This window comes from Mya arenaria, chromosome 3 (assembly GCF_026914265.1).
Source record: "Mya arenaria isolate MELC-2E11 chromosome 3, ASM2691426v1".
NCBI classification, from domain to species: domain Eukaryota; kingdom Metazoa; phylum Mollusca; class Bivalvia; order Myida; family Myidae; genus Mya; species Mya arenaria.
The window spans coordinates 48,647,210-48,663,645 of NC_069124.1; the positions used below are offsets into that span (position 1 = coordinate 48,647,210).

At 41.5% G+C, this 16,436-nt stretch overlaps 1 protein-coding gene across 3 annotated transcripts in view; it reads left to right on the forward strand.

Annotated features, from left to right (window-relative positions):
- LOC128226804 (uncharacterized) overlaps positions 1 to 16,436 on the forward strand; it is a 37,279-nt gene that overhangs the window by 9,471 nt on the left and 11,372 nt on the right. For all 3 annotated transcript variants that reach the window (XM_052936862.1, XM_052936861.1, XM_052936863.1), the window contains 8 exons: positions 1,009 to 1,137; positions 4,837 to 5,624; positions 9,541 to 9,691; positions 10,808 to 11,076; positions 11,774 to 11,828; positions 12,914 to 13,157; positions 13,957 to 14,183; positions 14,918 to 14,962. In XM_052936862.1, coding sequence (XP_052792822.1) covers positions 1,009 to 1,137; positions 4,837 to 5,624; positions 9,541 to 9,691; positions 10,808 to 11,076; positions 11,774 to 11,828; positions 12,914 to 13,157; positions 13,957 to 14,183; positions 14,918 to 14,962 — 1,908 coding nt within the window. The remainder of the gene's footprint in view (positions 1 to 1,008; positions 1,138 to 4,836; positions 5,625 to 9,540; positions 9,692 to 10,807; positions 11,077 to 11,773; positions 11,829 to 12,913; positions 13,158 to 13,956; positions 14,184 to 14,917; positions 14,963 to 16,436) is intronic.

Consider the following 16,436-nt stretch of genomic DNA (forward strand, 5'->3'; position numbering starts at 1 on the left):
TGTAATTTAAATATAATGTATGCTAATGTATTTGTCCGAACTATAAGATGAATACCCAACTACTAGCTTGTAATTCAAATACAACGTATGCTGATGTATTTGGTCCGAACTACAAGATGAATACGCAACTACTAGCTTGTAATTCAAATATAACGTATGCTGATGTATTTGGTCCGAACTACAAGATAAATACCCAACTACTAGCTTGTAATTCAAATATAATGTATGCTAATGTATTTGTCCGAACTACAAGATGAATACCCAACTACTAGCTTGTAATTCAAATACAACGTATGCTGATGTATTTGGTCCGAACTACAAGATGAATACCCAACTACTAGCTTGTAATTCAAATATAATGTATGCTAATGTATTTGTCCGAACTACAAGATGAATACTCAACTACTAGCTTGTAATTCAAATATTATGAATGCTGGTGCAGTTAGGGTGAACTTCAAGCTGAATACCGATATACAAGCTTGTAATTGGCGAACTACAAGTTAAATTACGATGTACAATGTACAAGCCGATCTACAAGCTGAATACCCAACTACAAGCTTGTAATTGGCGAACTACAAGTTGAATTACTATGTACAATATACAAGCCGAACTACAAGCTGAATACCAAACTACAAGCTTGTAATTGGCGAATTACAAGCTGAACTACGATGTACAATGTACAAGCCAACTTCACATACCTTCAGTCACGAACATTTGCTTGTAAGTTAAAGAGCAGTGTGTGATTAAACCCATCCAGTAACGAAAATGTGCTTTTAAGTTAAAGAGCATTGTGCGATTAAACCCATTCAGTTAAGAACATGTGCTTGTAAGTTAAAGAACAGTACGTTATCGTTTATTATATAAGATTGTTTTAGTACTATTTGGTAGTCAGTATGGGTAATCAAATTCACAAGAAAGCGGAGCAATGTTATTTGACGTCAGGTTATATAAAAAATCATATCTAATACACATCCGAAACTATATTTATCATAAAAAGATATTTTACAGGCCCTGAGAACATGACATACCTTGTGCCATTCCTTGGACGCAATAATGACGCCGTAGACGCAAATGATGTCTCTTACACTCTGGCAGTCACCAATACCGGCGAATCCAATATAGACGTCAGCGTCTATGGTCAGCAGTTATTAAACTTTTATATATTTAATTATTTATTCATTGATAAATACAACTATTGCGATGCCAAGTCTGCCATAGTTCGACTATTAATCAATTGTTCTAACTGACCGATGTTCAATGCAAAGACTATTAGTATTTAATTGACTGATTCAAGTTGACACACAACATTCGACATTCAACATTTCGACGGTTTCATCATCCGCGCCATTCCCAACGCTTCCGACATTCGACTTAATCTGCTTTGAGCAACATTAGCAACATTTTAGGTATTATCAACATTCGCGACATTCGTGACATTCCTAACAATCGTGACATTCGAGATTTTCTTAACATTCGCAACCATCCTTACATTCGTGACATTCCTAACAATCGTGACATTTCTAACATTCGAGATATTCTTAACATTCGCAATATTCCTTAAACTCGTGACAATCTCCACATTCACAACATTCGCAATATTATCAACATTCGCAACGTTTTCAACAATCTCAACACTTTCAACATTCACTACATTCACAACATTCAAAACATATACGACATGAAAACATTACCGACATAAATGAATTTTGCGAAAATCAAACATTATCAACAGTTCCGAAATTGAAGGCATTCGCGACATTACAAATATTGACGACACTGGCGACATTCTAAACATTCAAGACATTCGTTACAAACTTCGCAACATTTACATCATTCAAAACATTCACGATCATTGCAACACACATGCAACATCCACAACATTCGCAACAAACCCCGCAACACAAACACCATCCACAACATTCACCACAAATTCCGCAACGCACACAACACCCACAACATTCGCAACAAACCGCGCAACACATACACCATCCACAACATTCGCCACAAACCCCGCAACACATACACCATCCACAACATTCGCCACAAACACCGCAACACATACACCATCCACAACATTCGCCACAAACCCCGCAACACATACACCATCCACAACATTCGCCACAAACCCCGCAACACATACACCATCCACAACATTCGCCACAAACACCGCAACACATACACCATCCACAACATTCGCCACAAACCCCGCAACACATCATTCACGACAATCACAACATTCACGACGTTTACGACAATCACGACATTCACAACATTGACAACATTCACGACAATCACTACATTCACGACGTTAACGAGAATCACTACATTCACAATATTCACGACAATCACAACATTCACAACTTTCACAACATTCACGACATTCACAACATTCACGACATTCACAACATTCACGACGTTCACGGCAATCACAACATTCACGACGTTCACAACAATCACAACAATCACGACATTCACGACAATCACAACATTCACAACATTCACGACAATCACAACATTCACAACATTCACGATATTCACGACAATTACAACCTTTACAACATTTGCAACATTCACGACAATCACAACATTCACGACGTTTACGACAATCACGACATTCACGTCGTTTAAGACAATTACAACATTCACGACAATCACAACATTCACGTCGTTCACGATAATCACAACATTCACGTCGTTCAAGACAATCACAACATTCACGACAATCACAACATTCACTTCGTTCACCAAGTTCAAGACAATCACAACATTCACGACGTTCACGACAATCACAACATTCACAACATTCACGACAATCACAACATTCACAACAATCACAACATTCACGACAATCACAACATTCACGACAATCACAGTATTCACGACAATCACAACATTAACAACATTCACGACAATCACAACATTCACAACATTCACGTCGTTCACAACAATCACGACGTTTACGGCGTTCACAACAATCACAGCATTCACGACAATCACGACAATCACAACATTCACGACAATCACAACATTCACAACAATCACAACATTTACGAAGTTCACGACAATCACGACATTCACGACAATCACAACAATAAAGTCGTTCACGACAATCACAACATTCACGACAATCACAACATTCACAACTTTCACGACAATCACGACGTTCACAGCATTCACGACAATCACGACATTCACGACAATCACGACAATCACGACGTTCACAACATTCACGACAATCACAACATTCACAACTTTCACGACAATCACGACATTCACAACATTCACGACAATCACAACATTCACAACTTTCACGACAATCACGACGTTCACAACATTCACGACAATCACAACATTCACAACTTTCACGACAATCACGACGTTCACAACATTCACGACAATCACAACATTCACAACGTTCACAACATTCACGACAATCACAACATTCACGACAATCACAACATTCACAACTTTCACGACAATCACGATGTTCACAACATTCACGACAATCACGACAGTCACAACGTTCACGACAATCACGACATTCACGTCATTCACGTCGTTCACGACAATCACAGCAATCACGAGGTTCACGACAATCACGTCATTCACGACAATCACAACATTCACAACATTCACGTCGTTCACAACAATCACGACGTTTACGGCGTTCACAACAATCACAGCATTCACGACAATCACGACAATCACAACATTCACGACAATCACAACATTCACGACAATCACAACATTCACAACAATCACAACATTTACGAAGTTCACGACAATCACGACATTCACGACAATCACAACATTAACGTCGTTCACGACAACCACAACATTCACGACAATCACAACATTCACAACTTTCACGACAATCACGACGTTCACAACATTCACGACAATCACAACATTCACGACAATCACGACAATCACGACGTTCACAACATTCACGACAATCACAACATTCACAACTTTCACGACAATCACGACATTCACAACATTCACGACAATCACAACATTCACAACTTTCACGACAATCACGACGTTCACAACATTCACGACAATCACAACATTCACAACTTTCACGACAATCACGACGTTCACAACATTCACGACAATCACAACATTCACAACTTTCACGACAATCACGACGTTCACAACATTCACGACAATCACAACATTCACATCTTTCACGACAATCACGACGTTCACAACATTCACGACAATCACAACATTCACAACTTTCACGACAATCACGACGTTCACAACATTCACGACAGTCACAACGTTCACGACAATCACGACATTCACGTCATTCACGTCGTTCACGACAATCACCACAATCACGAGGTTCACGACAATCACAACATTTACGTCGTTCACGACAATCACAACATTTACGTCGTTCACGACAATCACAACATTCACGACGTTCACAACATTCACAACAATGACAAAAATCACGACAATCACAACAATCACGACAATCACAAAATTCACTGCATATACTGATTTGCAATATTAACATCATTGGCATTTTTCACAACGTTCGCGATATGAACAAGTTTGTTGTGGACAATGTTGCTCAGAGCATAGAAATCGATTGTTGTGAAATTGGTGAATATTTTGAATGTTGCGATGGTTGTGAAGAAGGCTGTGATTGATGCTTGAAACATAAAAGGGGAATGTCGCATATGTCGTTTATACCTATATTTGGATGCCAAATGTCGTATGTAAGCGACATTCACACAGCAAATGTATTTAATATTCAAAGATTAAGTCTATGGACGACAGCTACAAACCTTGTACGTAGCATATCAGATACGTACTTTACAGGTATTGGTGATGGAAACACAGAAGAAATCTACGAAGTTCCTGGCTTTAAAGACATCGCAGCCGGAAGCAGTGTAAGGAAGACATTCGAAAATGACAGTCTTGCACTGAACAACTCCCAGACCAGAAATACAACGCTACGAATAAGCTCAGAGGATGGGCCGTTTCAGTTGCAAGTTTACATCACCGTCAATGGCTACACAGAAGGTTTTCTGGGAGTTCCGCTGGAGAAGATGCAGGGTCCGAACGTGCCAAACGATGTTCACGAATTCGTGGCGGCTACATTTTGTGACACCGGTGGCTACTGTCAGATAGCTGTTGCGGCAAATGAGGACGATACAGCCATCTACTTAAAAGTTCCAGACCATGTTGAAAATATTGTTCTTTGTCGAGATAACACATTCTATCGTACTAAAGAAATAACCAAAATCACTATGAAAAAGTTCGAAGTCATTCAGCTCGAGAGTACCTACGACATGTCGGGCACTCATATCTACAGCAAGAAGCCCCTTGCGGTGTTTGCGGGCTCACGTAACGTCACTAACGGCGACGTGGTGGCACACACCGTGGAGCAGCTTGTACCCAGCTCACATTGGGGTACGGAGTTTGCGGTTAAAAATCTGGGAACCACCGGGTATGGGGACATCTTGAAAATTGTAAGCGGCTGGGGTTCCACCAAGGTCACCATGAGGGGGTACCCGAGTTTCACGATCACCAACCAGTTACAGACAATTGTGAGGCGGCTCGACCAAGGTTATATTACGCACATTACGGCCAGTCATCCGCTCCAGGTATTATTTTGAACAATTTGACCAGTCGCGATACCAATTACTGCAATTTTTAGACATGATTTGGCGGATGCTTTCTAGTTAACCCATTTAGGGCGAACCAGTGCATACTCCAGTACGTCCTGGCATACCTAGGCATATTCCAGTACGTTCTGTCATACCTAAGCATACTCAAATACGTTCTATCATACCTAGGCATACTCCAGTACTTCCTGGCGTACCTAAGCATACTCAAATACGTCCTGGCGTACCAAGGCATACTCAAATACGTCATGGCGTACCTAGGCATTCTCCAGTACGTCCTGGCGTACATAGGCATATTCCAGTATCCTGGTGTACTTATGCATTCTCCAATACACTCGGGCGTATTTAGGCATGCTCCATTACGTCCCGGCGTACCTAGGCATCCTGCAGTACGTCCTGGCGTACCTTAGCATACTTCAGTACATCCTGGCGTACCAAAGCATACACCAGTAGGTCCTGGCATACCTAGGCATACTCCATAACGTCCCGGCGTACCGAGGCATACTCATTTACGTCCTGACGCACCTAGCCATACTCCAGTACGTCTTGAAGCACCTAGGCATACTCCAGTACGTCCTGGCTCACCTAGACATACTCAAGTACGTCCCGACGCACCTAGGCATACTCCAGTACGTCCTGACGTACCTATGCATATTCCAGTACGTCCTGACGCACCTAGGCTTACTCCAGTACATCCAGGTATACCTAGGCATACTCCAGTACCTCCAGGCATACCTAGGCATACTCCAGTACGTCCAGGCATACCTAGGCATACTCCAGTACGTCCTGGCATACCTAGGCATACTCCAGTACGTCCTGACGCACCTAGGCTTACTCCAGTACATCCAGGAATACCTAGGCATACTCCAGTACCTCCAGGCATACCTAGGCATACTCCAGTACGTCCAGGCATACCTAGGCATACTCCAGTACGTCCTGGCATACCTAGGCATACTCCAGTACGTCCTGACGCACCTAGGCTTACTCCAGTACCTCCAGGCATACCTAGGCATACTCCAGTACATCCAGGTATACCTAGGCATACTCCAGTACGTCCAGGCATACCTAGGCATACTCCAATACGTCCCGGCGTACTTAGGCATACTCAAGTACGTCCCGACGCACCTAGGCATACTCCAGTACGTCCTGACGCACCTAGGCATACTCTAGTACGTCCTGACGTACATAGGCTTACTCCAGTACGTCCTGACGCACCTAGGCTTACTCCAGTACGTCATGACGCCTCCAGGCATACTCCGGTACGTCCTGGCGAACTTGGCATACTCCAGTACGTCATGACGCACCTAGGCATACTCCAGTACGTCCAGGCATACCTAGGCATACTCCAGTACGTCCAGGCATACCTAGGCATACTCCAGTACGTCCAGGCGTACCTAGGCATACTCAAGTACGTCCCGACGCACCTAGGCATACTCCAGTACGTCCTGACGCACCTAGGCATACTCCAGTACGTCCTGACGCACCTAGGCATACCCCAGTACGTTCTGACGCACATAGGCATACTCAAGTACATCCTGACGCACCTAGGCATACTCCAGTACGTCCTGACGCACCTAGGCTTACTCCAGTTCGTCCTGATGCACTAGGCTTAGTCCAGTACGTCCTGACGCACCTAGGCTTACTCCAGTACGTCCTGACGCACCTAGGCTTACTCCAGTACGTCCTGACGCACCTAGGCATACTCCAGTACGTCCTGACGCACCTAGGCTTACTCCAGTACGTCCTGACGCACCTAGGCATACTCCAGTACGTCCTGACGCACCTAGGCATACTCCAGTACGTCCTGACGCACCTAGGCATACCCCAGTTCGTCATGACGCACCTAGGCTTACTCCAGTACGTCCTGACGCACCTAGGCTTACTCCAGTACGTCCTGACGCACCTAGGCTTACTCCAGTACGTCCTGACGCACCTAGGCTTACTCCAGTACGTCCTGACGCCTCTAGGCATACTCCAGTACGTCCTGACGCACCAAGGCTTACTCCAGTACGTCCTGACGCCTCTAGGCATACTCCCGTACGTCCTGACGCCTCAAGGCATACTCCTGTACGACCGGACGCACCTAGGCATACTCGTAGTACGTCCTGGCGCCTCTAGGCATACTCCAGTACGACCGGACGCACCTAGGCATACTCTAGTACGTCCTGGCGCACCTAGGCATACTCCAGTACGACCGGACGCACCTAGGCATACTCTAGTACGTCCTGGCGCACCTAGGCATACTCCAGTACGTCCTGACGCACCTAGGCTTACTCCAGTACGTCCTGACCCCTCTAGGCATGCTCCAGTACGTCCTGACGTACCTAGGCATACTCCAGTACGTCCTGACGGTTCTAGGCATACTCCAGTAAGTCCTGACGCACCTAGGCATACTCCAGTACGTCATGACGCACCTAGGCTTACTCCAGTACGTCCTGACGCACCTAGGCATACTCCAGTACGTCCTGACGCACCTAGGCATACTCCAGTACGTTCTGACGCACCTAGGCATACTCCAGTACGTCCTGACGCACCTAGGCATACTCCAGTTAGTCCTGACGCACCTAGGCATACTCCAGTACGTCCTGATGCACCTAGGCATACTATAGTACGTCCTGGCGTACCAAGGCATTCCCCAGTACATCCTGACGTACCTAGGCATTCTCCAGTACGTCCTGGCATACCTAGGCATACTCCAGTACGTCCTGACGAACCAAGATATACTCCAGTACGTCCTGGCGTACCTAGGCATTCGCCAGTACGTTCTTGCATGCCTAGTCATACTCCAGTACACCCTGACGCACCTAGGCATACTCTAGTACGTCCTGGCGCACCTAGGCATACTCTAGTACGTCCTGGCGCACCTAGGCATACTCCAGTACGTCCTGGCGCACCTAGGCATTCTCCAGTACGTCCTGACGCACCTAGGCATACTCCAGTACGTCCTGGCGCACCTAGGCATACTCCAGTACGTCCTGACGCACCTAGGCATACTCCAGTACGTCCTGACGTACCTAGGCATGCTCCAGTACGTCCTGACGCACCTAGGCATGCTACAGTACGTCCTGACGCACCTAGGCATACTCCAGTACGTCCTGACGCACCTAGGCATACTCCAGTACGTCCTGACGCACCTAGGGATACTCCAGTACGTCCTGACGCACCTAGGCATACTGCAGTACGTCCTGACGCACCTAGGCATACTCCAGTACGTCCTGACGCACCTAGGCATACTCCAGTACGTCATGACGCACCTAGGCTTACTCCAGTACGTCCTGACGCACCTATGCATACTCCAGTACGTCATGACGCACCTAGGTATACCCCAGTAAGTCCTGGCGTACCAAAGCATACTGCAGTACGTCCTGGCGTACCTTAGCATACTCCAGTAAGTCCTGGCATACCTAGGCATTACTCAAGTTCCTCCTGACGCACCTAGGCATACTCCAGAACGCCCTGGCGTACTCCGCTCTGGCGTACTTTAGCAAACTTCAGTACACCCGGGCGTACCTCGGAATACACCGCCCTGGCGTACCTTGGCATGCATCTGTTCGCCTATTGTTTGTTGCGCGACAGAAGCCGCGTAGGCTTGACGTTTCGTGATATAATAAAAATGAAGAAAGCGAAAATAATGTATTCGGTGCAATTAACAACATTTAATTTATTTGGTGGATTTTATTACTGACTAAAACTGTTAGAATTAAAACAACACGTTGTCGTCAATAAATCTCTTAAAGACCACATCGAGTTTAAGCATTAAAGAGATCAATCAGTGGTATAGGTATCCGGCTTTCAAATAGAGGTCACACAATATCGACCCACATCGAGGACAGAAATGCAGCGTCTTCACTATCGAGCTTAATGTGAATTTATAATTTTTCCCCATTTTTCGAAGGTGATGCAGGTGGGGGGAGTGCAATATTTACAGCCAAACGACACCTCGAGTGTTAGTATGACGTACGTCCCACCCCTTGAGGCACACACTACCCTGGCGAAAGGCGTCTGTGGGGTCGAGGCCAACCATGCGCGGCTACACCTCGTTGCAAGTATGTAGACTTCTAGTGTGAAGGCACCAGTCAATTGTAACCACGGCCCCTAGGTTCGGGGGTATACCGGGGATAGTCGGGGAAATGGGCCGTTTTTTTAGCTTCCGGGTGGCCTCGCAGTGCCCAGTGAATGCGGCGGTTTTGTTTTCGTGCCAAAAATAGCGGGAAATGGGCCTAACCTAGGTATCCCGGGGTGCTGGGGCATTTGGCGGGGATTTTACCAGCAGTTTGTCCCCACATGGCGGAGATTTTACCCGGGATTGACTGTACCGTAAGTCAAATTCCTCGCTACTCTCCGGACCCTGCGGGCGTGGTAACAATTGACTGGTGCCAACACTGTGTTATGAAGTGTTTGTATTGTAGTTTCGTCGAAAGCACACTATTGCTTATCGATTATTTTAATTCATTATTATTATAATTGAAATAATACTACATGTATATAAACTCCATGCATGTACATCTAGTACTATAACCATAATAACATTAAGGTACCATTTTGTATTTCTTTTTTGAACACATCTGTTTATTATATACAAGTATAATTAGCAAAATGCAAACTGGCAATTTGTAATTGTTAAAGGGACTAGACACCAGATGGTCCCAAAATCGGCAAATACAGTATTTTCTCAAAACAAGCATAGAATTGCCAATGTGTGCTGGTAGGAGGCCTATAGTACATATTTTTTTACATAATCAAAATAATAAAAGCACCAATAACGTTGCTGTCTTATCTGAGTTTCTCCGTTTAAAAATAGCGAATAATGGTTTCACAATCATATCTGTTTATGAGTACAGATAAATATACCGACGCTATGTTTAAACTTACTGGGATTTACGTGGTAGACAACCCCATTAAATTTCGAATTGGAAAAATGCGCAAAAACTGTGAAAGATGTACGTTTTGTATGCGATGTGATACATCAGTAAGTCATATTTATTGCATTGTGTACAAAGATGTCAATAGTATGTTAAGTTTTTGACAATTTTCTTTTTTTTCTTGCAATTGTATTACCTTGTGTCTAGTCCTTTTAATTACTTTGACTAGAAAGTTCGAGAAAACCGACATCCAGTTAGTGACAAGTGAACATGAATTTGTTTTTCTTCTCAATTGTCCAGACAAATTCGATATGGACAATGGATACGGGACCCCTACAGAACTTAAAGTGGGTGGCACAAACATAAATTCGAGTTACTCCACCATTGTCGACTATACGGCGCTGCGGGTGGCCACTGTAGACTCGACTGTATCTCAAAGCTACGCTGTGGAACTTGATAATAGGACTTCTAATAATATAATAGATTCTAAACCAAACGGTTTAGGTGTGACAGGCATTGTCCAGTGTAATCAGACAGCCACCATGCCGCTCGTCTGGGCCAACACAGGGGCAAGTCAATTTTCCGATATTTGACTAACCAGTAAAACATTAAGGGTGCCTTTCATATTCATTCATATTGATAAAACATAATCGTAAAACGCATCCACATTACAATGTTTACAAATTAAGCATTGAATAGTTTGTTCTTTGAAATTAAGATTTACCCTTTTAACTCGCATCCAGATGAACAGATTTTATTGACATTAAAACGTTTAACATTATTATACTGTATGTTTATTTTTTCTGCACAAGTCTTAAGGTAAAACAAGTTATGGCGACCATAGATAAGTGCTAAATTTTCATCCCCGCCCGCCCCCTCTTTTCCCGCCGCCCCTTAAATTTAATTGACTCAAATAGAAATGTTGAACTGGGGACTGTATTTGCGTACCGATTCGGTACTGTCCAGGAACGGCGTTTATTCATACCTATTGTGTCGATGTATAACATTCATATGTTAAAAAAGGAGAATTGTTACGATTGTGTTCGTAATTGGTCTAGACAAGAATAAAGAGCATAAACAAACGAGAAAAAATAAAAAATAAAATGTTACATCCTCCGCCCCCATTTAAAAAATGGATGAAAATCTAGCAAAAAATGTATACTGACTTAATAACATACATGCATCGGATTGTTTCAAACTAATGTTACGTAAACGTTATCATTTTTAAAACTTAAGTGTTTATCAAATCGTTATTTGTGACTGCAGAGTTCCTTACTTCGACAAGAGCCTGATGATCCGGTGCCCCCAAACACGTGCAGAGGTAGGCAGGGACTTTGAATGCTAAAGAATATTTGGGCATTCGGAACACCTTTTCTAACTTCTACATGCAGCGTAGTTAAAATTAAAGGATTCTTACATTGTAAACCGCCCATATACATTCGAGGCTGTTTTCGAAGAAAAATTGCCAAGGAGTTCCGAATGATATTTGGGTTGAGTACATTTTTAATGATCCGGCCCCCGTAGGTGTTTTTCGTGGCGGTCTTATTCCTCAAAATAGTTCTGTTCTGTCCACACAAATGCATGTGTACGGTTCGTCATGATATGGAACAGTTTGTATTTGAACTAAATATTCAAATATTTAGATATACATGTAAATGACAATGAGTTTAAAATGAGTTTGAGTTTCAAAAATGACAAACATGCGCATTTGCGGAAGTCTGCCAGTTGCCACCGGTCTAGTAGGATGCCATACTCACCCGGTTCGACCTTTGATAACAATCACGTGATACCCCCCCCCCCCCCCCCCAACAACAATATCTATTTGAGAACTGTAGTGCATTAAAACTTCAAACGCATTGAAAACATACAAATTGACTTCATTAAGGTTCAAAGTTAATGAACGCAAGCTTAAGTCCGATTACATTTTTTCCGTCCGTGTTATTCATGTTTTTGTCGATATTATTAATGCGGTAAGAATCACGAATATTCGTTCTCTGCCTTGTTATTAATATAATTCCCACATCGTCTCCTCATAAACATTATTGTTAACGTTTACTAACGTAAAGCTTTGTAAATTTTATTCCGATATTTTTGTGCCCTGTCTTTGCATATGTCGGGTTCGTGTTGATTCGAATATATTATAATTATGTTTTTATAAATACATCCGTTGTCAGAAGTTTTCAGTCAGGATATAATAATTTCATCACCGACTTATTATAATGTTTAAAATATAAACACAAGATAGTCTCTCCACTTGAATTGAAATAACCTTTAAACGTGCCATTCTTTAATTGGAGAGATTCAATGGCACCGCAACATTTAAACCAGATTCTGGACTGATACATACCCATATTATTGTCTGCTAAAATTGAAATCATCATTTAACTTGTCATTTTTTCAATTCAGAGGGATTCAAGGGCACCTCAACATTTAACCCAGATTCTGGACTGATACAGACCCATATTCTCGATTTGAGCTCGAACCAATTTAACGGCGACGTGTTAAGACTGCGGACCCAACTCTGTGGGGATGGATCGTTGCTATTTCGGTCGTCCACCACCAAACTGATTCTGAAAGTTAACCATGCAAGCATCCTTATGACCAAGTGCCAGTCGGGATCGTGTACCACTCCCGAACAGATTGATACCGAGTACGTTTGTTCCACAGTGACTTGATGACAAAGGCTCATTAAAGTCACAATAAATAATTTCAACTAGCCAAAGTTATATTTTATACATACTTGAACATGAATATCACAAAAATGATACATTGCCATAAACATAAAACGAGATTTGACAAAATTAAAAAATACCCTATACTGTAACATGAAACATATTACAGTATAGGGTATTTTTGAATTTTGTTAAATCTCGTTTATATTTCTAGCAATGTATTATTTTGATGATAAACATGTTCAAGTATGTATAAAATATAATTTTGGCTAGTTGAAATTAATTATTTTGACCTTAATGAGCCTTTGTCATCAAGCCACTGTGGTTTGTTCCGCGAAGTCAGCTACTCTTTAGTTCAAATATTGGCAAAAGTTTCATCGTTGCATCGTTCAACAAAATTCCGTCAAGATGAAATTTTGGCCAAGGATTGCATCATTAAAATACAATCAAACTAAAGTATTTCATCAGTGTAGAAGCAGATGGTATAGTCTTTTATAGACTAAGAAATGTTTTCATAGTTTTATCTGTCAAAAAGGTTATTACGGAGTTAACGTTAACTGCTGATCTAGGTCATTATCAAGAAATCTGTCAAACACTAAGTAATCCAACGTATTTGAAGTTCGGCTATTTAAGTCTCCTTTACGAATATTATTTCCTGCGATTTGTATTGTCCTATAACTATTTCTACTTTACTTTTCATTCAATTCCAAATATATCACAGAGCCCTCATGCTGGGTGAAGATAACTTTTTTATAGAATACATATGCTTTTCCCCAGGTACAACGATAATGCAATAGATGGCTGTGAAGGTGATATGCTGTTCTTCTGGTTTAAAGAGATTAGGACTGAAAATGATGGCCTTGAGGGCTTTTGCTTCGGAGCGGGGGTGAAAGCGGACCAAGACTGCTCCGCAGGGTCCACTTCCATTAGAAAAATCGATCTCGATGTACCTTTTACTACTCTTGAAATGTCAGGACTCACAAGGGAGGCAATCTTTAATTATGGTAAATGGAGTGCATTATTTTTCTTAACGTTTTCCTACTACTACATAGATAGACAACATTAAACTATATTGCAAAAAGAACACCCCCAAATAACCCACCTGGTATCTCATTCTCAGGGGTCTTTGCTTTTTTATGTAGATTTGTTTAAAACGAATGTGATCTTCAGGTGTCGTTCAATTATTATATGCCTTCCGGTGGTTTATAGAGATTTATCAGTGAAATAAAATTGATATTTTACTGTTTCAAATAGTGAAAATATGAAATTGGTATTTTTTACTGTTTTGCAATTTTAGGACTATATCGTTCAAAATTAAACGGCGGCGCGCAAAGGGTTGGGACACAATTTCAACGACGTCATTTCGAAATGTCGTTACGTGCGCATAGAAATTGGCGCTTTTTCTTAAAAAGTGTAATTAAATGACTTTATTCTTCAATTTAAGCATATAATAAAAAGAAAGAAATAATTGTTTCAGTGCAATATAGTTCACCTCGTGAACACAAAAAGTGAATATTTCACTCGTGGCTGGCTTTGCTTGGTGAAATATACGACGATCTTAAACTGAAACAAACAATTACCCTCTATGTAAATTGCGACTCACTATGTAGCTGTAGAAAGACACGTTTGTTATAGTAAAGAGTATGTCAATCCTGCTTGCTTTTGTGATGACACAAGACAATTGCTAGTCACTGCAGAATGCAAATATAGCTAGAATAACAAGTTTGTCTAATTACAGAATTTGTGAACCCTGCTGGCTGTATGATGTACGAAAGTGCCAATCGTAAGTATTCCTTTCGCTAAACAACGATACAAATGCGTCTTTTAAAGGGTAGGGACAAGCCAATCCGATTTGAATCTACTGTGGTGTTACCAATATGTTAAAATGGACAAAAACGATGATTATGGTCTCTTAGTTTTCCATTTCATATGTGTATGCGTGTTAAACGAGAGAAGCGGGAAAGCTTACTGTAGTTCCTCAAAGGATTAACTATGTGATGTTTTAAATGCAAAGGTTACAAATAAAAAACCAAGGTCTGATTTTCTAGAAATTGCAAGAAATTAATGTTGACCATGTAAAAATCTGTATTTTAGTGAAGAATGTCATTATCCGATTGTGTTTGGCAGTTCACTCACATATGTGTAGCGTTTTATTTACAAAAGGATGCATTGTTACAGATTTAAGATCTTAATTGTCTATGTTTGGTGCACGTGTAAGGCTCGATTTTGTGAATGTTCGTAAAAATCCAGATGTTTACGTTGTCAACATTAAGCTCTAGCAAGTTATGCAAGTTCTTTAATTTTAGTCAGAACGTCTACAATTAACACAACACATAATCAATGTTATGTGGAACTTCATTCCCGATTTGTTAAATTGTACTTGCATGAATCTCTCAAAGAGAAAACTTAGCGACCAAACTCGCCGTTTACGTCCATTTTCCACTCATTGGCACTACAACGGAAGACACATTGGAGCATTTCCAACCAAAACCATGTGTTGTGTTCGCCGTGGTATTGATAAAGATAGTTTTGTACTATTGTGTCTCTCGTTGGGTGTCGTCTGGGTCCTTATCTTTTGTTTGACTTTTTCTTTCAAAGTACATTGTGTATTTCTTTTATTAATGGGACTTTTTCACAGTTTAAATGTTGCCAACAAATGTTTTAAAATGTTGTTCAAATTGAGTTATTTTACTTACTTTTATCAACAACTGGAAGATTTCTGACCCAAAAAAACGTGAACGAATCCTTTTTATAGTACAATAACTAACAACCAAAGCAAAACAGACAAGTTCTAAATCTGATACGATTTGTGTCTGAAGCTCAAGAGTCAAGTTTATTTCTTGGCCGATGCGAATTGTAGTTTATTGCCGGGCAAATGGGCTTCCTTCGGATTCTGCGATTCACAACCTCACCCATCTACACATATCTCGCGTAATATCGAGGCAATGAGCTACATTAATATCTTGTTTCACAATCGTTGTATTGTATTTTAATAGATTTTAGAATACAACCTACATTCTCAGCCAAATATTTCTTTAGGCCATTTAACTGTATCAGAATACTGCCTCCTTGGCTGACGGGCGTGTGTATCGAATGAATGGTAGTGGTAGTACCTTTAAACACCCGCGAAAGTTGACATTCGGTATAAAGCCTAGTACTCAATATTTACCTAATTAATAACGATGTTCTTTTATATGCTTTCCAGTAGTTTATAGAGATTAATCAGTGACTAAAATGATGTCTCAAACAATAAAAAT